This window comes from Balaenoptera acutorostrata, chromosome 6 (genome assembly GCF_949987535.1).
Source record: "Balaenoptera acutorostrata chromosome 6, mBalAcu1.1, whole genome shotgun sequence".
In the NCBI taxonomy this organism is placed as follows: Eukaryota; Metazoa; Chordata; class Mammalia; order Artiodactyla; family Balaenopteridae; genus Balaenoptera; species Balaenoptera acutorostrata.
In genome coordinates, this window is record NC_080069.1 from 53,699,197 (window position 1) to 53,723,809 (window position 24,613).

The 24,613-nt window shown below is 38.3% G+C and overlaps 1 protein-coding gene across 1 annotated transcript in view; it reads left to right on the plus strand.

Annotated features, from left to right (window-relative positions):
• CDKN2B (cyclin dependent kinase inhibitor 2B) overlaps positions 1–24,613 on the plus strand; it is a 148,892-nt gene that overhangs the window by 13,962 nt on the left and 110,317 nt on the right. The window contains exons 2-3 of the mRNA XM_007176824.3: positions 2,774–2,818; positions 5,381–5,492. Coding sequence (XP_007176886.1) covers positions 5,388–5,492 — 105 coding nt within the window. The 5' untranslated portion in view covers positions 2,774–2,818; positions 5,381–5,387. The remainder of the gene's footprint in view (positions 1–2,773; positions 2,819–5,380; positions 5,493–24,613) is intronic.

Sequence of the window (24,613 nt, forward strand, 5' to 3'; positions counted from 1 at the left end):
ATAAATAAAAAGAGTAGCTATTAAATTTAAAAAAACAAAAAACAATGCGTTGTATTTCCAAAAACCAAACATACAATTACTTCTTTAAAGAAAAAAATATTGGGACTTCCCTAGTGGCACAGTGATTAAGAGTCCTCCTGCCAATTCAGGAGACACGGGTTCGAGCCCTGGTCCGGGAAGATCCCACATGCCGCAGAGCACCTAAGCCCGTGCACGACAACTACTGAGCCTGTGCTCTAGAGCCCGCAAGCCACAGCTACTGAGCTCGCATGCCACAACTACTGAAGCCCACGTGCCTAGAGCCCGTGCTCCGCAACAAGAGAAGCCACGCACCACAACGAAGAGTAGCCCCAGCTCGCAGCAACTAGAGAAAGCCCTCACGCAGCAACAAAGACCCAACGCAGCCAAAAAATAAAAATAATAAAAAAACAAATAAAATTTTAAAATAAAGTATAAGAAGTAGAAAAATATTTTTTTAAAAAAAGAAAAAAAATAGATGCCCATTTTCACCATATCTTAGGCTTAGATTTAAAATGAAACACAGACTATGCTCTCAAGAAGTTTAGTTCTTCAAGAAGTTTTAAAAATAGAATCCTCGTTTTAAAATATTAAGGGAGCTTACAGCTTAATAGATTCTGATTACAGAACAAGAGTCCAATCATTCATCCATGCAACAAACAGGTGTTGATCATTACCTGTACCAGACTCTGTGTTAGATACTAGCAATACCTTAGAGAACAAAATTCAAGGTCCCAGAAAGAAATAGATGGCATACTTGAAACAGATAATTAAAGAGTTTAATGAAGGGTCTATTTGTAAAGGATGTGGACAGCATTAGGGGAAACAAGCATCCTGAGTCTAGCAACAGCTAAGAAGAGAAGCCAAGTAGCCAAAATGTATCACCTATAGGCCTAAATCATCAGAGAGAGGAAATAGTGATGAATCCAAGAGCTGTAGGAGAGGACTGCCTGAAAAGCTATGACCTTTGGTAGAAAAACACAGCTACCACTAAGTCTTTCCTCCTGCCCTCTGATCTCTGCTTAAATGAACTCAATTGGAAGCTGGAGGGCAGGAGAGCCCAGCTGATACAGCTATTAGAAGTCAGCCTCCCAGGACACAGAGCAGGTTGAAGAATATACAGTACATCCCTGCTTGTAAAAAGCATGTTGTCTGCTGGCAGAGAGATATTAAATAACCAAATAAAATAATTTGAGATAATCACAAGTGATCTGAACAATTTAAAGCAAGGATGTGACTGAGGAGGTGAAGGCCCCTCTGAGGGGATGATATTTTTCCTAAGAATTTAAAGACAAGAAGGAGCCAACTGTAAAGATTAGGAGGGGAACATTCTAGGCAGGGGGAATAGCAAATGTCAAGGTCCTCTGGTAGAGGGACTCTTGAAGAGTTTGAGAATTGAGGAAAAGGCCAAGTACTTCTGAAGCACGTTAAGGCAGAGAAAAGTGTAAAAATGAGGTCAGAGTAGTAGGTAGTGCCCATAGCTTGTGATATGTCAAGGAGGTCGAGGAGGTCATGGCAAGGTGTTTGGGCTCTGTTTTTAGTGCAGTGGGCAGCTATTGAATGATTATGTGCAGGGGAGCAACATCATCTTGTTTACATGTTCCAAAGGTCACTTAGGCAATGGATTGAAAACTGATGTTTAAGGGCACAAGAATAGAAGCAGGAAAACCAGTTACTAGGGTATTTCAGATGTCCATTGAAAGTTGATGGTGATTTGGACTAAGATGGTAACATGGGAATTAAAGAGAAGATAATGTACTTTCAGAGGGATTTGAGGTGGAGGATGAAAAAAAAGAAGAAAAAAGGATGACTCCAGATTTTTTCCACTCATGCATAATGCACATTTTGCAAGGTATATGGATAATTTGCATTTCCCTAAGCATACAATATTCATGCCTACTTCTCTGCCTGCAAATTTGTAGTTTTCTCTTTCAGGAATGTTTCTCCTCTCCTGGTCCATGTATCTAATCTAGATAATTCATTGTTCAAGAGTTAGGTCTAGGATTACTTGACTCAAGGAGCTGTCCCTAATACCCTAGACTGAGTTGGCCTTCCCTCTTCAAACCTTCCCACAAGGGAATTCCCTGGCAGTCCAGTGGTTAGGACTCCACGCTTCCACTGCAAGGGACACGGGTTCGATCCCTGGTCGGGGAAGTTCCACGTGCCACACGGTGCAACCAGAAGAAAACACACACACACACACACACACACACACACAAAGCAGGTGCACCAGTTATTAAGATACTGTTTCTCAGCTCTGCTTTGTGATGCACTGCAAAGCTTCCCACAGCAACTTCTGCATGCAGCACTTATCACCTTCCTGTTGACTTGACTTTCTCTGCCACTATAGGAACAGAGATTTCTCCTGGATAGGGACTATGTTTTATCCATCTTTTAAACCTGTGTGCTCATTATGACCTCTGACACCTGAGTGACTTATTAAATGAATGAAAGAATGAACTATAAAAAGACAGTTTGGTGGAAAATGAGGTCACTTCAAACTGGAGAGGTAAGGATAGCTTTCATGGAGGAGTTGACATTTGAGTTAGATATTGAAACACAGTCAGGATTTGGACATGCAAATATAGGAGAAATGCTATTCTAAAGAATTGTATGAGTAAAGGAGCATAGTGAACCAGAATGTTTGAAAACCAGTTCAGTTTGGCTGGAATATGGGGTCTGCTGTGGGGAAAAATTTTTAAATAGCGTGCATTTGTTAGACTAACAGTCTAATGAATCTGTTTTTATTCTACAGACAAGGAAGAGCCACTGAAGTTTTTTTAAAGAAATACGTGACAAGGTAAGAGCTTTATAATAGTAGAGTCTAGTTCTAGATATAGCTGAATACCTGTATTAACCGTCCCACAGATAACAATTATGAACTTTGAAGCAGTATAAAAAACAACAATTACATGAAGATACTTGAGAACAGCTAAAAGGAGTCCAAGATGGAAGTGGTTCAACCCTTGAATGAAGGCAATTGCATTGGGTGAGCTTTATAAAGCTTTTCTTCAGAGGACATTTCTTACTCCATGTGGTGCAGGGTGGCTTTCTGACTTGAGGAGTCAGAGAAGGAATTCAGGGATGCCAAAGTGACTGGATATTGAAGAGAAAGCCCTGAAAGGGGGAAACCACAGAGAAAGCCCCAGAATCTCCATATAAACTCTTTTCAAATCCTTGGCTAACCACTTAACTGTGCACACATGGAGGAGACTCCAAATAGCCCAGCAGAGAGCAACTGTTGAAAGGCTGAACAACTGATTTCAGCTGATGCTGTGCTTCCACAACAGATCAACATTCTTGTCGACCTTTGTAACAGACCCCAAAATCTCTACAACAAATTATCTTCAATGCTTTGTATGTAATTTAAAAACACTAGGAACTAGGAAAAAAGGAAAATATGACCTATAGTCAAGACACAAAGTAGTCAAGACAAAGCAAACTCTGAAATGACCCAGTGTCATAATTAGCAGAAAAGGACTTTACAGAAGCTATCATCAATATGTTCAAAGACTTAAGAGAAATTATGACTGTAAAGAGTGAACAGATGTGGAGTATCAACAGGAAAACAAAAGCTATTAAAAAAAAGAACAAAATGAAAACTCTAGAACTACTACGTATAATATCTGGAGTGAAAAATTCCTGAATGAACTTAAAAACAGATTATAGATTTCGGGGGGTGGGGAGCAGTGCAAAGAACTTTAAGATCGATTTGCTAAAAGAAAAAAATATTGAAAAATAATTGAACAGTGCCTTCATGACTATGGAATAATATCAAGAGGTGTACATCCATATAATTGAAGTCCTCCATGGAGAGGACAGAGAGAATGAGGGAGAAAATATTTGAAGAAATGATGGCCTAAAATTTACAAATGTGTTTAATATATTAACCTACATATCCAAAAAGCTCAATGAGCCTTAAGCAGGATAAGTATAAAGGAAACTATACCTAAGCACATCACAATCAAACTACTGAAATCCAAATATAAATGAAAAATCTTGAAAGCACCTAAAGTGAAAAGAACATATTACATACAGAAGAAGAATGCTACAAGTAATGCCTGGCTTCTCGTCAGACACAATGGAGACAAACACAGTAGAACATATATAAGCATGGAAAATTTTTTTAAAAAGCAAAAACAAAAAATCTATCAAACCAGCATTATATAATCAGTAAAAATAGCCTTTGAAAATGGACTTTTTGAGATGAATGGAAATAAAGAAAAGTTATTACCCAGTAAGTCTGCCCTAAAAGAAGTTATTCACATTGAAGAAAATTATATCAGATGGAAACTCATAGTTAAAGAGTGAATAACAGGGGCTTCCCTTCCCTGGTGGCGCAGTGGTTGAGAGTCTGCCTGCCAATGCAGGCAGGGGACACGGGTTCGAGCCCTGGTCTGGGAGGATCCCACGTGCCGCGGAGCGACTGGGTCCGTGAGCCACAGTTGCTGAGCCTGCGCGTCTGGAGCCTGTGCTCCGCGACGAGAGAGGCCGCGGTGGTGAGAGGCCCGCGCACCGCGATGAGGAGTGGCCCCCACTTGCCGCAGCTAGGGGAAGCCCTCGCACAGAAACGAAAGACCCAACACAGCCAAAAATAAATAAATAAATAAATAAATAAATACATAAATAAATAAATAAATAAATAAAAGAGTGAATAGCAATAGAAATGTTAAATATGGGTAAATATAAAAACTGTTTTCTTTCTTCTTCCTTTAGTTTATTTAAAAGAGAACTGAAAAATTTAAAGCCTTCCAAGGAGAAGTTTCAGCACGTGAAGATAATAAAGAAAAATCTCAGGAGGACGGCTGTATACCAGATGTAGAGATAAAAACAGACATGTAGAAAAACTTCCAAACAATCTATTTTTAACCGTTTTCTAGACTACTCAGTGGACCCTCTCAATTGGCAGCTTAAGTCCTTGTGGAAATTCTATTCAATTCTTTGCTGATGGTTCCTCCCTTTTACTTCTCCATTTATTTCTTTGGCATATAACAGGGAAGCAGCAAGGAGAAACAGCATAAAATAGGGTAGAAAATAGTGGATAGAGCCATAATGGGGTTTAAGGACCTTTTTTTAGCTTGAGTTTTCTCAAAGGTAGTGCCTCAGGTAAAAACTTGTAAATAGGGAGCAGGAGTGAGGGACTGGGAAGAGTGAGGAATAGTGGACAAGCAAATACACAGATTCATTATTAAAATCACTATTGCAGACAACTGGCCCTCAGTCCTGCCTGGACATCTTCTAAAGAGGATGTAGAATACCTTTTGGAATCGTTTACCTGAAGATTGATGATTTTTATCTATAGCTCATATCCCTCATTAATTGAGATTTACTTTGGGGTAAATAAATTCCTATATACTTCCAGACAGAACATGCCTGCTCAAACAGAGGGCTTCCCAGAGGCAACTACGGCATTGGAAAAACCTGAAGGCAAAAGTGCAAAACATCCAGTACTTGAAAAAAGATGTCAGCATGAGGTAAGCCAAACTATCACTACATGTGCACTGACATCAGAGACAAGGCTAAGAGGATGTGAGTCAGGAATCCAGAAGAAATTCATACAGTCTATATCCTTTGTACCACTCAGATACACCTATGCCCTGTAATAAGTCCCATCTGCCTCTAGTCTTCAAGGTGATGGTCAACCACAATCTCTACATGTGACTTAATAGATAAGGATTAATACAGTAAACTGCAGTCTTCACTGCTGAAACTGGTCTTGAAGTTATAAGACATAATTGTCTAGGTTTCTAGCCTAGTGGAATGATGCAGACCTTCATCTTTGAGCAGGCTGAGCCGTTGGCTATCTTGCTATTGTCCGGCCATGGTTGCTGAAATCGCCATTCACTATCATCAGTGGGTGTGTGAACACCAAGGAATGCTGATGATTGACCCACACCTTGCCAGAGCCTTAGCTATCTCAAATTGCCCAAAGCTTCAGTTTCTGACATCTTCTCATCCTAATTCACCCCCAGTGAGAGTGTAGTACTATATGTCTTAGCTTTGATTCTACCAGAAAGCAAAGCTTCTGTCAAGGAGATAATCCCAGAGCACAAGTGGGGGACCAGAGATAATGGGGGAAGGGGAAAAAGTCTAGAGAAAAGTACACTTTTCATATCACAGCTTTGAGACACTCTGGCTTAATTCTGGTGTCTAAGGAACACCAGCTCAGAATGTCTCAGAACTGTCTGCTAGAACACCTGGGGAAAGCTTTTACCAATAGGTTTTCATCCCTCAAGGATTGAGGATTTCCCTCAGAGTTAACTTTCATAAATTGGGGAACTCCATGTGTGAGCTTAACAAGTAGGATCCCATTCCCAGCTGTGGCATTGGAAAAGTCCTAGAGCAAAAAGTGAAAAACACATCATGTTCATCTGAGATGAGATTCTGTTGAGATGAGTCAAATCCAGAATTACCATTGCATCCAGGCTGGAATCAGAGGTGAGACTGAGATGTGAGTTAGGGTCCCAAAGGCTCTGGTACAGCCTTAAGAGCTTCTCAAGGAATTTGGACTGAATTTGGTAAAACATAGCAAATATCAAAGACTTTTAAGTAGAAGAGAGACACAATTATGTTTTTATTGCAGGAAGATTACACTGGAGATACTGAGGAGGATGCATTAGGCTGAGGATGGGATGGTGAAGTATGGGAGACCATTTTGGAGACTTAACCTACAGCTGATTGTGCATTGTCAGTGAGGATGGGTAAAGGATAGAATTAATGAACTATTTGAGATAATGAATCAATGGGGAAAAGTTGAGAAAAATTCACATTGATAATTTGCTCAAAGATACTATTATATCAGTTTTTAGCCATTACCTGTCATTTAGTAGGGAATAGAGTTTGTTGATGGAATCAATGTGGTTTCAAACGTAGGCAAATGAATGGATCATGAGACCAATCATAGTATATGGATAGAAAAAAATAAACTCATGTGTTAACTGTGGTTATATCCAAGGAGGTGGCTAGAGGAGGAATTGAAACGATTTTGCACTTTCATTTTCTAAATTATTATCTTTGTGGCATTTTTATCTTTCAAAACGAGATGATAGGAAATTTGGGGTGATGATTTCGAAATGTGCTATCTCAGAATCACATACACTCACTTTTCCTTATTAACATTTTTAAAAATTTTATTGAACTTTAATTTATTTACAATGTTGTGTTAATCTTATTAACATTTTTAATATGAGGACTACTTCAAGAAAGCCAGATACTTCACTGATAATCAAACTGTTGATTGGAATTCTGTGGAGCATTTCATAAGATGACTTAGCATGAGATTTCTGTGATATTTGTTTTGACATTTGCATTACCTAATTTCTGAGACTAAATCCCACATGTATCTTTACAATATAATATATAAGCAATAGCCGCAGCAGAAAGTTAATGGTACAGAAGTTGCACTCATTTTGCTAAGAACAACAAATTTAAAGGAAGAGAAATATTTTATTATAAAGCCCACAACTTCTTTACATATATTGGTGGGATTCATTATACATAAACATTTTTCATACCATTTGTTATCTGCAATCTAATATCAGCTTTTCTGCTCGATTAAGGCTTTATTATAAATATATGCACATACATATTATATGACCTCAAGAAATTTGAAAATCTCTCACCTATACCACCTGCTCTCTTTATCACCATGTCAATTTCATGACTGACAACCAGGAACAGGAAGTAAATCTGTAGAAAATGCAGCAGAGTAAGAGTTAAAAATCAGTGGACAGACCAAATAACTTTGGAATGAGTGGAGTCTCTAAGACTTGAAGTGAAAGGTATTGCACATAAGCACTCTACTCTAGTTGATAAAGTTGTTTCCACAAGAATCCTAGGTTAACAATTCTGATACTGCTCTACATGTATGGTGGAATAAGGAGATGGTGGGAGCAAGGTTTCTCACTGCTGGAGTGGGAACATACAGATTAGCAAGAGGAAGCTAAATGTACAAAGGGTAATGAATTAGAGTTGGAAACCTAAGTATGAACTTATGTTTAGGTTACTTTTGATACAGGTGGTTAGATATAGAAATATTTATATAGGTGTGTAAAATACAGCTTAGTAGGCACACACACATTACCTTGCTCTGTCAGCTGAGAGGCCCTAGAAGCAACTACACCTAGTAGAACCATGCCTAGTGACCAGATCTTGGTTTCTAATAAAAGGAGACTAATTAAAGGAATCAGGGCTCTTTGGAGAAATGGCTGATTCTAGTGCTGAGGTAGGAAATATGCAAGATAAGCCTGGAGCTTCTTGTAGTGCCAGAAATTAAGAAAGTTTTTTTTTTTTAATCAAAAAACACCTATATTGAGAGGAGTATGTCAAAGAGATACAGGACCCAACTGAAAGAGCTCCCAGTAGCCAAATCTGGAACAATTTGAGCAACAAAATAAATAACCAAAGTATAAAATAAATAGCCATAAGTACATACTGATGTAAAGAAATGGTTGAATAAATAAATAAATGGGGAAGTAAAGTCTTCCATGCAGAAGAATTCCAAACAATTTATGTAAGTACTCCATCCTCAAGGAGGGGGAGAATAACTCCACATTCCTTTTTAATTATTTTTAAATCTTTTGAGATTTTTTTTTAAATTTCACCTTTTTGAGGTATAATTGACATCTTAAACTGAAAGATATTTAAAGTGTACATCATGGTGATTTGATATATACATACACTGAGAAAGGATTCCCCCCATCTAGTTAATTAATACATCCAACACCTCAGGTATTTATCATTTTCTGGTTTTAGTGAGAACATTTAAGTTCTACTCTCTTAGCAAATTTCAGTTATACAATTTAGTACTACCAACCATAGTCACAATGTTTTACATTAGAGCCTCAAATCTTACTCATCTTATAGCTGAAAGTTTGTACCCTTTTACCAGTCTGTCTCTATGTCCCCATCCCCCAACCACTGGCAACTATTTTTCTACTTTTCTGTTTCTGTGAATTTGACTTTTTTCCCCCATTCCTTAAATGTGGACTGCACATTGTGACTTCTTTCCAAAGAGTACGGAAAGGGGGAAAAAGAGTAGCTTGACAGTGAACAAACCTGACAAACATGACCCCAGCCAGGTAATCAAGATCAACATCAACAGTGATATGTCATTTGATAGTATGTAACCTTGATATGATGTGATGAAAATGGTACTTTATTTCTGTGGTCTTCCTCCCAAATTCCATAACGTCAGCCCAACCCTGAAAAACAACACCAGGCTAATTTTAATAGAAGGGCATTCTATAAAATATCTAATCAGTACTCCTTAAAAACTGTCAAAGTCATCAAAATCAAGGAAAGTCTTGATTTGTCACAAGTCTTGTCACAACCAAGAAGAGCCAAAGATACATGACAACTAAATGTAATGTGTCATTCCAGATGAGATCCTGAAACAGAAAAAATATATTAGGTAAAAGCTAAAGAAAGCAAATAAAATATAGACTTTAGTTAATAATAATGTACCAATATTTGTTTGTTAATTGTAATAAATGTACAATTCTAATGTAAGATATTAATACTGGAGAAACTGAGTGTGGGGTTTATGGGAACTCTTTGAACTATCATCTCAATTTTTCTGTAAGCCCAAAACTGTTCCCAAAAAAAATCTATTTAAAAAAATCAGCAGATACTGAAAAAGCATTTGATAAATTTAAGTATAAATCCTTTTTCATTAAAATAATAATTTTTAGGGCTTCCCTGGTGGTGCAGTGGTTGAGAATCTGCCTGCCAATGCAGGGGACACGGGTTCGAGCCCTGGTCTGGGAAGATCCCACATGCCGCGGAGCAACTGGGCCCATGAGTCACAATTACTGAGCCTGCGCGTCTGGAGCCTGTGCTCCACAACAAGAGAGGCCGCGATAGTGAGAGGCCCGTGCACCGCGATGAAGAGTGGCCCCCGCTTGCCGCAACTAGAGAAATCCCTCGCACAGAAACGAAGACCCAACACAGCCATAAATAAATAAATAAAATTAAAAAAAAAAAAAATAATAATAATAATTTTTATTAAAAAAAATAAGATACTTCCTAAACATGATATACTAGAGAAATTTAAAACTCAGAAGCTTTGAAAGAACTCACAGAGCAAATTTTATGTAGACTAAATAACTTACAAGTTTCAAAATAGTTCTCTCAAAGGAAAAGATAAAACCTGAAAAAACATATTCAAAGTGAAAACAATAAACAAGGATTGATATTCTAAACTGATATGGAGGCTTACAGATTTACTTTTTAAAGAATACCTCTGTTTCAAAATGGGCAAAAGCCATGAGAAGGCAATTGAGAAAAGAGGAAATAAAAGTGCTTTAAAAACAGTGGGAAATTATTGGGTTGGCCAAAAGGTTCATTCGTTTTTTTCCATAAGATGGCTCTAGTAGCACTTAGTTGTCTTTAACTTCATTCAAAACAATTTTGTTAGATTGTATGTGACAGCTGTCATATCAGCGTGCATTTTAAAAAAAAGACATCAAAATTGGTGAATTTTTGTGTAGCCATTTTAATATTGAAAATGGAAGGAAAAAAGCAACATTTTCGGCACGTTATGCTTTATTATTTCAAGAAAGGTAAAAACACAACCGAAATGCTAAAAAAGATTTGTGCAGCATATGAAGAAGGTGCTATGACTGATCAAACATGTCAAAAGTGGTTTGCAAAGTTTCGTGCTGGAGATTTCTCACTGGACGATGCTCCGCGGTCAGGTAGACCAGTTGAAGTTGATAGCGATCAAATAGAGACATTAATTGAGAACAATCAACATTATACCACGCGGGAGATAGCCGACATACTCAGAATATCCAAATCAAGCACTGAAAATCATTTGCACCAGCTCGGTATGTTCATCACTTTGATGTTTGGGTTCCACATAAGTTAAGCAAAAAAAACCTTCCTGACCGTATTTCCCCATGTGATCCTCTACTTAAACATAATGAAAACGTTCCCTTTTTAAAAACAAATTGTGATGGGCGATGAAAAGTGGATACTGTACAAAAATGTGGAATGAAAGAGATCATGGGGCAAGTGAAATGAGCCACCACCCACCACACCAAAGGCCGGTCTTCATCCAAAGAAGGTGATGTGTATATGGTGGGATTGGAACGGAATCCTCTATTATGAGCTCCTGGAAAACCAAACGATTAATTCCAACAAGTACTGCTCCCAGTTAGACCAACTGAAAGCAGTACTTGATGAAAAGCGTCCAGAATTAGTTGACAGAAAACGTATAATCTTCCATCAGGATAACTCAAGACCTCATGTTTCTTTGATGACCAGGCAAAAGCTGTTACAGCTTGGCTGGGAAGTTCTGATTCATCCGCCATATTCACCAGACATTGCATGTTTGGATTTCCATTTATTTAGGTCTTTACAAAATTCTCTTAATGGAAAAAATTTCAATTCCCTGGAAGACTGTAAAAGGCACCTGGAACAGTTCTTTGCTCAAAAAGATAAAAAGTTTCTGGAAGATGGAATTATGAAGTTGCCTGAAAAATGGCAGAAGGTAGTGGAACAAAAGGGTGAATACATTGTTCAATGAAATTCTTGGTGAAAATGAAAAATGTGTCTTTATTTTTACTTAAAAACCAAAGGCACTTCTGGCCAACCCAATATTTTGTCTCACTGCTACTCAAATAAATAAAAATTAAAGCATAAAAGAGATACAATACTATTCTATTAAATTCCAAAATTATATATGATCATATATAATATATTGAATATATATATAGTAGGTTACAGACAACCAAACAGTAGTCTCTTCAGACAAATGCTGAGGAAAATGTCCATGGATACATAAACTTTTTGTATATGTTTACAAGAGCCTGAAAATGTTGTTCACATATGACTCTAATAGTCTATCCTTGGAGTTGGTAAACTGTTTCTGGAAAGGGCTGGAGAGCAAATATTTTAGGCTTTGTGGGCCCCATAGGCTCTGTTGCAAATACTCAATTCTGCCCCTATAGCGTGACAGCAGCCATAGACAATTCTGAAAGTTAATGAGATTGTCTGTGTTCCACTGAAACAGACAGTGCACCAGATTTGGCCCATAGTTTGCCAACCCGTGCTCTTTCCTAAGGAATAACAAAAGTGAAAGAAAATGCATGAAGCAAAATTACGTGTACTTTATTTGTGAGAAAAATGTTAGCAGAAACAGGCATTAAAATGTTAAACAGATCTTTCTCTGGATAGTGGAATAAGGACTTTTTCCCATACTTATTCCTACAATTGCACTGCTTTATGTATCAAAAATAAGAAAAATCCTAAAGCATCTTCTTTGAATTTGTATTTTATCAGTAAGCTAAAGATTCCCAGACCAGTTTAAAATTCTTTTCTGTTGTTTACATATATTCAAAAAAGAAATATTCTGGATAATATTCATCCAATTCTCCATAATAATAGGCTTCTTTTGACATTAAGAAATTATATTTTAAAATATTACTTGCTTCTAATCAATTCAGATTATGATTCTGAATCTACTTCTAGTTATTCATGAAATGCTTCACTTCTTCCGGAGCTTCTGATACTTTATGGGGATCGCCTAAAGCCACAATATTGGAAAATGTTGCCTGTTTTTCTAAAGCTCTTTTTAATGATTCGTGTTCTAATAGCCTCTGTTTAAGTGACAAAAGAACCACTGTTGTTAGGAGGGATGTACAGTGCATTACACAAGTTTACCCTGGCAAGCCACAGGCCCTGATCTGCAATTCTGTGTCAGCACTTTGCAGTCCCACTAATATGGATACAGATGGGTGTGTGAGCTGCTCCAGGCTTCTCATGGGGCCAATGAAAACATGGAAAACAAAGGCCTTTATAAGCTCAGTGCTGACCACAGTCCCTACAGTATTGCTAAAACCATATTTTTCTCTTTGCTTTCCATATACAGAATACCTCTCACCTGAGAGAAATCCAATTTCATTCACAGCCTAGGACCTAAGTTTGTTGTTCTAGTGAAAGTCATTGCTCCCTTCAGAAAAGGGAGCATGAAGCCTTTTTCAGCCTTTCTCTACGAACTTGCAAAACAACTCACTAGCTCTCTGAACACACAGAATGCAGACCACAGACAGCTAGTTAGCCTAGAGCAAAGGCATACAGTTGGGCTGACACTACATAAATTTAGCAAAATGAAAAAAATGAAACCGTTATCTGAGACCATTGGAGCGAGAGAAAGATGTGCTTGCTCAGCTCCACCGGCACCACGAAGAGCCCCACCCTGGCCACCACCAAGGTCGTCATCTCCTGTCCTTCCCCCCGTCCATTATTCTCTCTCAGAAGTACATGTGTGCTATTATAAGAGTTTGTGACTAGATTAGGTTTGGACTGACTTGTTTTTGTCAGCTTCCCTCACTAGAAATAGGCTCTTTGTGAAGGCAGACACCATAGTCTGGGTTTTATTGTTGTTGTTGTCGTCATTGTGTTCTGTTTTCCGTATTAAATCTATGATAAATATGTGATGAATGCATAGATGAATAGCAGGCTAATTTAGTGGAAACACTAGATTACTATGGATTACTGGATTACCGACAATGTGTGTTCTAGTTTGGCTGGACCAACTAGTTATTAATGTGGTTCCCACTGTGATAATGCTGTGTAACACCCAACCCAAATCTCAGCGACCTACATTAGAAAGCATTTGATTTGCTCACAAGTCTGCAAGTTTTCTGCGGATCTGCTCAGCTTGCTTACAGTCAGGTTTGGGTCAGGTTGACTTCACATGACTCTTCATTCTGACACCAGCAGCTACTTGGAGCATGTTTTCCCAGTAAATAGCAGAAGCACGGAGAGCATGTTTTTTCTGAGCTTTTTTCGTCCTACTATTCATGTGCCTTTCAGGCTCACCCACATTATGCTCTGCCTCACACCAGCCTACGCAGGGTGACTCACCATCCTGCCCTACTGTCTTTTGTAGAACAGTTTCATCATCCCAAGAAAAAACTCTCTGGCTATTACCACCACTCTTTTGGACTGCAGTGCTTTGTCCTGAGGTTGATTTTTAACCCCAGGCTCTTCAGAAACTCACTTGAACACCACGACCTGGTACCAGTGGTCTGCCTCATATGTCCATCTCTGCTTTAAGAAAGTTCCTTAGTAAACTCTTCACAATGTAACTCTGCTGCTTAGGCAGAATTTTCAGTCCCTCATAATCTATCTTCCAGTTTCCAACTATAAAAACAGTGTATTATCTCAAATCAGTTCTTAGACTACTGGGCCCATCCCTTATTCTAGCCAAAACTTTTCTCTTCTAACTGTATCATCTAGCTCTTGCCAACTTCTCTATCCCCCATCTCACACCACTCTCTCCTTTGCTCACTATCCTCCAAATCTACTTCTTTTTGTTCCTTCAGTCTGCCGAGCCCTCTTATTTTTTAACCTCCAGGCCATTCCACTAGGTTCTTCTTCCAGTTCCTCAAATGTCTGCTCATTCTCAAATTTCACTCTCACTCTCCAATATCACTTTTTGGAGATGTTTTCTCTGGCCATCCTATCTAAAACAACTTCCTCCCATTCTCAGACTTATCATGCTCTTTATTTTCCTCCAGAGTCATTTATCCATTTCTATATTTACTGATTTATTTTGTGTCTCCTTTAAAAAGAGATAGTATGTCTGCCTAGCTCAGTAATAGTCTCTGCTGCTCATACAGTGCCTGATACATAATAAGTGTCTAATAAATATGAATAGAATAAAAAATAAAACTTTGGGCTCAGGCCTTCCAAAATCTTCAGAAGTTTGAACTCTAAGCAGGAAACGTATGAACACTTGACTTAGTTGCCTTTTAGTGCTGGCGTCCTAGGCCCCTGGTTCTGTGACCAGATTTTTTTGCCTGGGTTTAGAATACTGACATAGTATTCTAAAGTCTCTTACCTTGGGCATTCATCTTAACTCCAAAGTTCTGGATTCCAGACTCTGTTTTCAAGAAACAGGGACCTAGAGTATCAACTGGTCTTCTCTCTTGCTTTCCCTGAACTTGACCTCTTATGTGCTATTATAATAACTGCTGTTCCTACCTGCTTTAGATAACAAACACAGAATTGACCCCAAAGCTGCCAAAGTCCTCTTTGTCTGACTGAACTCCTGTCCTTATCATCTCTTATCCCTGTCTTTCCTCTCTAAATCTTCCTTCTTCTGTTTCGACCCTGATCATGGCATGACTGTGAGTATAAGGAAGGGGTTAATGTGACACATTTTTAAAAGCTAATCATTCCAACTCACAGTAGCCTCTCTATTAAGAGGCTTGTGCAAAACTCCTAGTACCTTTGTCTCATTGGATACAATAAACCTCCACATCAGCAATTAGGATTGCTTGCCAACTCTAATATAGATAGGAGCTAAATCTGCAACGTTTTCAGCATTGGGTGCTTTTAAACAACTTTTAGATACAATTGAGACCATATATAAGCATTGACAATGGGTATGTCTTGAAGACTCTCCTCTGTAAACCTAATTTTACCACCTTCCTTAAAATCCATTGTCCATAAAGCATTTAAGAAAAGCTACTGTGAGTTGCCTGGATATTTTCCAAGCTCTGGATACCATAGTTAGTCACATGGAATGTGGAATGGGCTAGACATCTTGGAATTGTTCTTCTTAAACTGGTGTAAGCTATTGACCCAATAGCTTTAATAATCATTATTTGTTTAACAAGTTCCTGTGAGGAAAGCTATGCAGTTGTCTTGTGAAGTAGCTTCTTAAAAGGCTTTTATTTTGTCTGGATATGATAAGGATCATTACATGGTATGTCTAACTGATGACTTAGTGCTCTTTCAGTGCATAGAAACTTCTATGGGAAAAAGAATTAGACAATAAGTACCAATGACTTAATACATGCCATGTTTCCAATTCAATTTACTTTGATAAAAATCAAATAATCCCCAGGAACACAAATATTTATCTACAGTCATTGGACAGTCTGTTAAAATTGGCATTCTTGGTCCCTCCAAAACATTCATTTGTCCTTTATACGACCCACACATTGTCAAGAGGTTAATAATGTTGAAAAATTCCTGTGGTGTTCTCAGTTTTTGTGCTATCTGGCAGAGAAACATCAGAATCCTCAATTTTCTTTTCAACATAGCATGTTCTTTATTCACAATCAATGCTCCTCTGTCTTAATCAACAAAATAGGAAACAGATTTTAAAATTCTAAAAGCACTGTAAATTCATAGCATTTTTCCTTTGAAGTAAATGTTTTATAGGACTACAATGAAACATGAAAAGAATTCATATGATCAGAAGGCTTAACAATTAAGAGCATAGTAATCAGTCCTCAGTGGAATAGTTCAAGATTTTAAGGACAACCAGGTATTATTAAAGAGTTGGTAAAGTGATTTTTAAATGTGCTAGTTTTTATAGAATATATTTCAAAATATGATTCAACCCTAAATACAATTATTTACCACATTTCCTAGGTGCAAAGATTATTCTTTCCTACTTAGACATTGTTTTTAAGTATTAACATTTTACCTTGGTTCAATTACCCCAGCACCAAGGTAAAATGTACCTGAAAAAGAAAAGATAAGTTATCTACTTTAATAAAAGCATAGCAGATAAACCCTTTTATTGAATATGTCAAGTACATGTTAAATGATAAAATATTATAGGACTAACTATAGAGGACACCTTCATAGTCTCATACCTAACGTGCTCTCAAACAAGACTTGAAAAAAAAGGAAAATTTATAATTTTTCAGATATGGCAATTAAGATTAGTCACCAAGGTCAAAAGCATAGGTGTGTTTCATTTTTTTCAGTAAGTTTCAGGTGCTTAGAAAAAAATTACCACTGGAAGAAAACTTCTCAGATCAGAACCTCAGGAAAGAAAGTTAGAGCCCAATTCTAATCCATCAGGGAGATGGAAGCCTCTATAAACAGTATATTATACAGATTCCCATTAGTCTGTATGATAAGAATGTTGCTACTAAAATGTAAAGCAATAGACCACCATTTCTCTTAAAGTGACTTGTAGCCTAGAGATGTTTCCATTGTGATCTCCTGTCCCCAACTTCTTTCTTGGACCTTGAATCCCCTCCACCTTTATCTAGCTTACCCTGACCACCCCTCCTCTCTACCGCTATTTTCCCATCTCCCTTACCTCCTTCAAGTTGATCGTGCCCAGTGAGCCCATCCTGATTAACCCCAGCCAGCCTTGTTCATGTCTATCCCACGTAAGCACTACAGCTTCACTCTCATACACTGCTCCTCTACTCAAAGATATTTTACCTTGGATCTATATTCAGCAGTTACCATATGGGTGTGTGTGAGATCTGAATTCTGAAGCTGTTCTGCCTGTGCTCAAATCCCAGCTCTGCCCTAACTACTGTGAGGCAGATTAACTAACCCCATTAAGCCTCAGGGCCCCCATCTGTGAAGTGAGGATTATAACAGAATTTACCTAATAAGGATATTGTTAGGGCAAAATGACGTAATGTGAGTAAAGCACTCAATTCAGTGCTGGTTGAGAGTAAATACATAATAAATACTGGTTATTATTATTATATTTATTATTTCACCAACACAAAGGCAATTCTCTTCAGTGCAAAGGCAAAGTATTTTATATTATTTTGTATCATCCTGTAAGTATGGTGACTGCACTGTTTGAACTGAAATCTGGACAAATGATCCTGCAAATCATGTGCATTTAAGCGGCAAAGGAATAGAAACATTGAAATGAGAACAGTACCAGTTGATTTAGGGTGGGAAAATCACTGTATGTATAAGTCTTGTGCTCTGCTTTTTTAATAGATTGAGTCCTCAGATAAGAGCATGTCAGGTCTACACAGGACTGACTTGTTTGGGGTGGGATTCGGAATTTACAGCAAGTTAGGACAAGTTGTTTTCCTTCCAGCTTGGGATGCATAAATATAGACACCTGTGTGGCATACTAGGCTATTGCTCTTAAAGAAAACCTTATCTTCACTTCCCACAATTTGTTTTGAGGACAATATCAGGAGAAAAACCTTCCCAGTACCAGGGTTGAAGAGACCAGCAGACGAAACAGTGGGGAAATAGACTTACTGTCACTTGAAAACTGAATCTGGAGGGAAAATGTTGGTAGAACTGGAACCCCTGTTGACAGAGAAAATGGTCCAGAAGGGCTGTGGTGTCTAAAGTCTTCGGTAATTGTGTGAAGACAGACTTGACACTGATTGTTTTGGAAAATCCAAGCTTAACTTTTAGAATCTCATCTATTTAGTTGCAGCTTTGTCAATATTTGAAATCTGTGTTTATAGTATATAAGGACCAGGACCTTTTAAAACCCTGCCATTCATATACCCTGAGAAAACCATAACTCAAAAAGAGACATGTACCACAATGTTCATAGCAGCTCTATTTACAATAGCCAGGACATGGAAGCAACCTAAGTGTCCATCATCGGATGAATGGATAAAGAAGATGTGGCACATATATACAATGGAATATTACTCAGCCATAAAAAGAAACGAAATGGAGGTATTTGTAGTGAGGTGGATGGAGTTAGAGTCTGTCATACAGAGTGAAATAAGTCAGAAAGAGGAAAACAAATACAGTATGCTAACACATATATATGGAATCTAAGGAAAAAAAAAAAAAGGTCATGAAGAACCTAGTGGCAAGACGGGAATAAAGACACAGACCTACTAGAGAATGGACTTGAGGATATGGGGAGGGGGAGGGGTGAGATGTGACAGGGTGAGAGAGTGGCATGGACATATATACACTACCAAATGTAAAATAGATAGCTAGTGGGAAGCAGCCGCATAGCACAGGGAGATCAGCTCGGTGCTTTGTGACCACCTAGAGGGGTGGGATAGGGAGGGTGGGAGGGAGGGAGATGCAAGAGGGAAGAGATATGGGAACATATGTATATGTATAACTGATTCACTTTGTTATAAAGCAGAAACTAACACACCATTGTAAAGCAATTATACTCCAATGAAGATGTTAAAAAAAACACAGAAAAACACTGCCATTAAGGTAGCACGAGAGAGGCAGACAGACAGACAGGGACAGACAAGACAGAAAGAGAGACAGAGAGAGGCATGTAGCTGAAGGGAACAAGAAAACAGCTCCAACAGGGCCTGATTTTAACAGCATGGCCTCCTGTGTTCTATAAAGGGAATTGCCAGATAGACACACCCCCTAGACAATTATAAGTACAGCAATACATTCCAAAGTTGAATACAAATGCTTTTTATTATATTCTATCTTAGAATCCAGGCCTGTGTTCCCAAGCATTTTGGTGGATAATTGAAAAATAACAACATAACAAATTTCTTTACTTGAGTCCCCATTTCCCTCAGGGCAGATGAGCTATAGTACCCAAGGCAGACACTCCATGTAGCCAAGGACAGTTGTGTCTCTCAGGTAATCCAGTGGTCTTATCCTGATGGTTGTGCCCTTTTACTGTCCTTCCCAACCTTGAATGAAGCCAATACACATGCACTCACGGGAACAGAATAGCTAAGTATGGTCTTTTGTTTTCACATTCCTAATCTTCATAGTCTTCACACTCTTCTCCTGACTTTGCTTTATTTTCAAGGTGAAATATTCATATCTCTACTGTATCTTATTTTGATAGCTGAGTTATTGCTATCTCTCACATTGTGCTTTTTAAAATGTCACTGCTAGTAACCAGTTAAGACTTGGTATTGGAAGGAAAAATATCCATCCTGTACTGGGGTGAGAACCAGGGGCTAAAAGGTAAAAGCATATGGTTTGTTATCTACTCACCACCAAATACAGACACACCATAATTTATGGCAGTATTATACAGAGCATAAAATTAGGGCAGACAATATTGGAGCCAGGGCTAGGTACCCAGTTTTTTCATTATGCTACTTTCTCTACTTTAGTGCATGCTTGAACATCTCCATCATAAAAAACTTCAAAAATTTATAAGAGATCAGTGGGACAGTCTCAGAAAGGGGAAAAAAGTGATCTGAATGATACCCTCTGATTTCAGATTACTCTAGGCAGCACTCCTATGCTTAGCAGAGCTCCTGTGTTCCTCCCTTCAATCTTGGGAAGCTCATGGGAGGAAGAAGGGTATTTATTTTTAGTGTGAGTTACTTCAGTGAGAGAGTGCCCAATTGTTTTGTTGAGGTGGTCCAGACATGAAAAGCTATATATTTGATTTTCAAACTAGATGGAGGCAGGGTAAAGTGTAAAGACTTTGGTGTTAGACAGACTAGATTAAAATCCTCCTATCCATACAATTTATGGGAAATTACTAATTTCTCAGACTTTTTATCCCTTGTAAAGTGGAATTCATATCAGACTCACAAAGTTATTATATGTAAAGTGCATACTAATACATCTGGCAAATAATAGATTCTTCATGTTTATTTCCTTCCTTCCTGCCATAGTTTCAGTTGCTTATCACATAACGTATTTAAGAAACACCAAAGACTTTCTAGATATAACTTTGAAAATATTTTTAGTTCTCCAAACACCAGTAAGATCCAGGCATATCCAGTCACTGAACATTATTAATAGAAGGGCTATTAATAGATGAGGAACCCATATCTTTAGAGAGATTCTTCACCAGATTGTGTGGTGTATTAGAAAGTACAATGAACTCTCTGTTAGGGACCTGAATTCTCATCTCCACTCTCTCATTAAGAAGCTGTTGCCTTGGAAAGGAACACCTAACCATCTCTTATCCTTAGAGAAGTTGTCAAAAGCATTTTTAAGTTCTCCATTTTCTAAAACATAATAATGGGTGCAGAGACTGACTAAAATATGTGAAATTAATAATTTGATATGTTACTATATTAAATAGAGATTACTTCCGTTTTCCTCAGATATGAAAACTTCCCTTATTAAAGTTTGACAAAGTAAAAGCACTATACAAATGTGAGTTTCCAACTCTGAATCAATGGCCTTGGCCAGAAGCCACTGCAAATTGTCATGTTGTGTGATTATTATTGCTTTTACTATGATGAAAGCAGCATCATGAATTTAATGCAATGCATTGAGCAGCTGCAAATTAGCTAAAGTCCAGCACAGAGAATAATTAAGAGTGTGGGATCTCAGGTGTCAGCGACAGCAGGCCCCCGGCCCGGCCCTGCACCTTACCATAGCCTTGGCAAGTCACTTCACATTTCAGAACCTAAGTTGCCTTGTCTCTGAGATAAGACATATCTATAGGGCTTCCCTGGTGGCGCAGTGGTTGAGAGTCTGCCTGCCAATGCAGGGGACACGGGTTCAAGCCCTGGTCTGGGAAGATCCCACATGTCGCAGAGCAACTGGGCCCGTGAGCCACAACTACTGAGCCTGCACGTCTGGAGCCTGTGCTCCACAACAAGAGAGGCCGTGACGGTGAGAGGCCCGCGCACCGCGATGAAGAGTGGCCCCCGCTTGCCGCAACTAGAGAAAGCCCTCGCACAGAAACGAAGACCCAACACAGCCAAAAATAAATAAATAAATAAATAAATTTAAAAAAGAAAAAAGAAAAAACTCATAGCTAACATCTTACTAAAAACAATAAATAAATAAAAGACATACCTATATTTAAAAGTTGTTAAATGAGAAAATGCAGGTAAAATGTTCTTGGCATTTAGGAAGTGCTTGAGAATCTATTTTCTTCATGAATTTCCACTTTTAGAAATATTATACCAGCTTCTTATCAATAACAATTTTTCTCAGAGTTAAAATTCAGACTTTTACTTTTCATGTTTATGAGTCACTCATCATTGTGTGCGTGTGTGGGTATGTGTGTGTAAGAGAGAGATAGAGAGATTACACATGTATATGGCCTTTAAAATGGCAAACTCTTAACAAAACAGCAAGAGGACAGTACTCAGTATGGCTGCGCAGTCATGGAGGCAGCATGGGACTAAGAGCAGCCTAAAGAGATTAAAACATTCAGTAATTCTCAGTAGGAAACTTTCTCCCAACCAAAGCCACAGATGTCTCTAAAGCCCTTCCCAACACAGACCCAATCACTGCCAACTTGTGCAGGCACATTGGTCAAGACAATTTGCAAATCATCCTTGAATAACAGGAATCACACCTCCAGCATATCACATATCTAGATAATTCAAAACTAAGATAAGAAATAGCCTGCACAATACAATACATGTAAGTACAGTTGAAGAGTCTGTATTTGAGAAGATACATTTGGAACAATTGCCAAAGGGGACAAAATTCTCCTAAGTGGAAAAATCAGCATTGATTAAAGAAAGTGACCCCTAAAACCTGGACAGTGCAGGATGTGACCCAGCACTCTGACACTGACACAGATCAGCAGGTGAATCAAAACCCAAACGACAGGAAGAAGCAAATACAAGCCCGGAACAACCCAGACCAAGCATTCCTCCGACCACATTTATCATCATCCTAGTGGAGTAAAACAAAGGACAAGGTATTGTTAGTATCTAAAACAGTTTGTAGTGTATGCTAGCTTTGCTATACGTAAATTAAATGTGCAAATAAATATATTTTTTCCATTATTTAGGTTGAGTATTTCTCAAAGATGGCCAGTAGTTTTGTTAAGAAAAATCAGGCTACCACACAACATTTACAGAGAAACATGCCCGTGACAGAAGGTGAACAAGACAGGCCTTGATCCTCTTCAAGGGCACCACCTCTTATGCATACACTATAAGTATTGATTCTGGATATTATAATTTTCAGGCCTCTCACCGCAAGATGGGATTTAGAACAGTTATGTAAGTTGACTATCTTTATTTAGGGGCTCAATATAATTGTTGGTGCTCCCAGAGCAGAACAGACACTAGGGCTTTATTGATTTAGAAAGAAAAGATTATGTTACTGTCTCCATGTGAAATTGAAAAAGTGAATTATCTACCTTCACACTTCATCTGTCTCATAAGGCTTCCTCAATGCTTAACGCCTTATTTTTCTTCTTCCTTTGTATCCTCACTGTTTCTTTCCCCAAAAGCTATACATCTTTTCCTCACCTCATATCAACAAAGAAAGCATTTAACTGATGAGGCTGGTTGCCCCAGTTTACTATGTGTTTTAAAGACAGACCATGGAATCCCCACAATGGAATCCGTGCCAGAAAGACAACTCCACCCCCACCCCCACCGCCTCATCCCTGGAGTGAGAAAACCCAGACATTTATCTGGACCTGCCACTGCCCTTGCCTGAGAAAGCACGAACCGCCGAGACAAGAGAGGAAATGCTGCAGACAATAGCAGAAGCTGCACAGTCCACACACGCTCAGCTTTTCACCACACCCATTGGTGGAATTTGTTACCAGTAAACATGCATTGCTCTAAGCACCATTATTTATTACAGATGAAAGAGAAAAATCACCTGCTTTTAAAGTCAGCTCAGCTCCAAATATGATACATATGAAAATTGGATAGTTTTGCTTCTCTGAACTAGAAACTAGAAAGGGTAGCACTTTTCTACCTACAGATGGCTTTTTTTCCAAGTACCTTGACCACAATTTCTGTCTTGAAACTCCAAGATGGACAATAATTTCAAATCATACTATAAAGTAATGAGGGGAGGGAACATGATGGAAAACCATGAAACACTGTTTGGAAATCTTAAAATCTCTAGAAATTACATGTTGTTACAAATGAAATTTTAGTGTTTGTGATTAACACAAAGCAACAAGAAATGTTTAACATCTAACCTAGGTAAAATAATATTGCAAAGAATAATGAAGAGTAAGGAAAAAGAACAACGTACCAGCCATACTCCACATCCTGAAGAGGTGTGCCCTGTCTTACCCTAGCCTGTCTCCCTGTTGGTGAAGTTGCTATAACTCTCAGAACTTCCAGAAATCTCTCAGAATCCTCTTCCTCCCTTCCATGGTATCTCTCAACTCAGTCCGGTAGCCGTATATCTGTCTCTCTCTAGCTCCTGTCTAACGATGAGCAGACCGTTCAGTCTTCCCAGCTCTCAAACATAGTTCACCTCTGGAGTCTGTGGGGCTCCCCTGGTTTCATGCTTTGCAGCTGATGCACCAAACTAATGCTCCTCCCTATCACTCTGGAACCTGATCCATTGCCTTATGCCTTCAGTTATTTGGAAGAGAGAGTCAAAACTTGACCTTCCTACCTATTCCTTACTTAACCTCTCTGAGCTTCAGTTTTCTCATCTATAAAATGGGATAGACCTTGCCATCCAGATGGTTATTAGGTTTAGAAATGCTTCATATAAAACACTTAGAGCCAGGTTTAAAACATACTAGGTACTCCATAAGTAATGATAGTGATAACAAAAAATAATAATAATTATACTACATTGGAAGTAAACAATGACATATTATGAAACAAATACTAACTCTTCAAACAAAAAGTTGTTCCCATATTGCAAAATATGTACTGAGCCAATAAAATTTATAGGAGTCAGAAAATTTTTAAATTTTATATCTGATTTTACAAATATCCCATGAGGTAATATGATCAGCATTTTCCAAATGAGGAAACTGAGGCATGAAAGGATTAAATAATTCGCCCAAGGCTAACCAGTTGTAATGTCTTAACCCTTTTTTTGAACCCAGTTCTCTCTGAGTCCATGCTCTTATTTCACCCTTCTATTCCCCTTAGATTGAGAAAGTTGCCTTTGTTTCAGTACTGGAGAAGTAGGCAAAAGACTTCTGCTGTTGAAAGCCATCCCAATTTAGTTTGAAGTGCCCTAGAGAGAG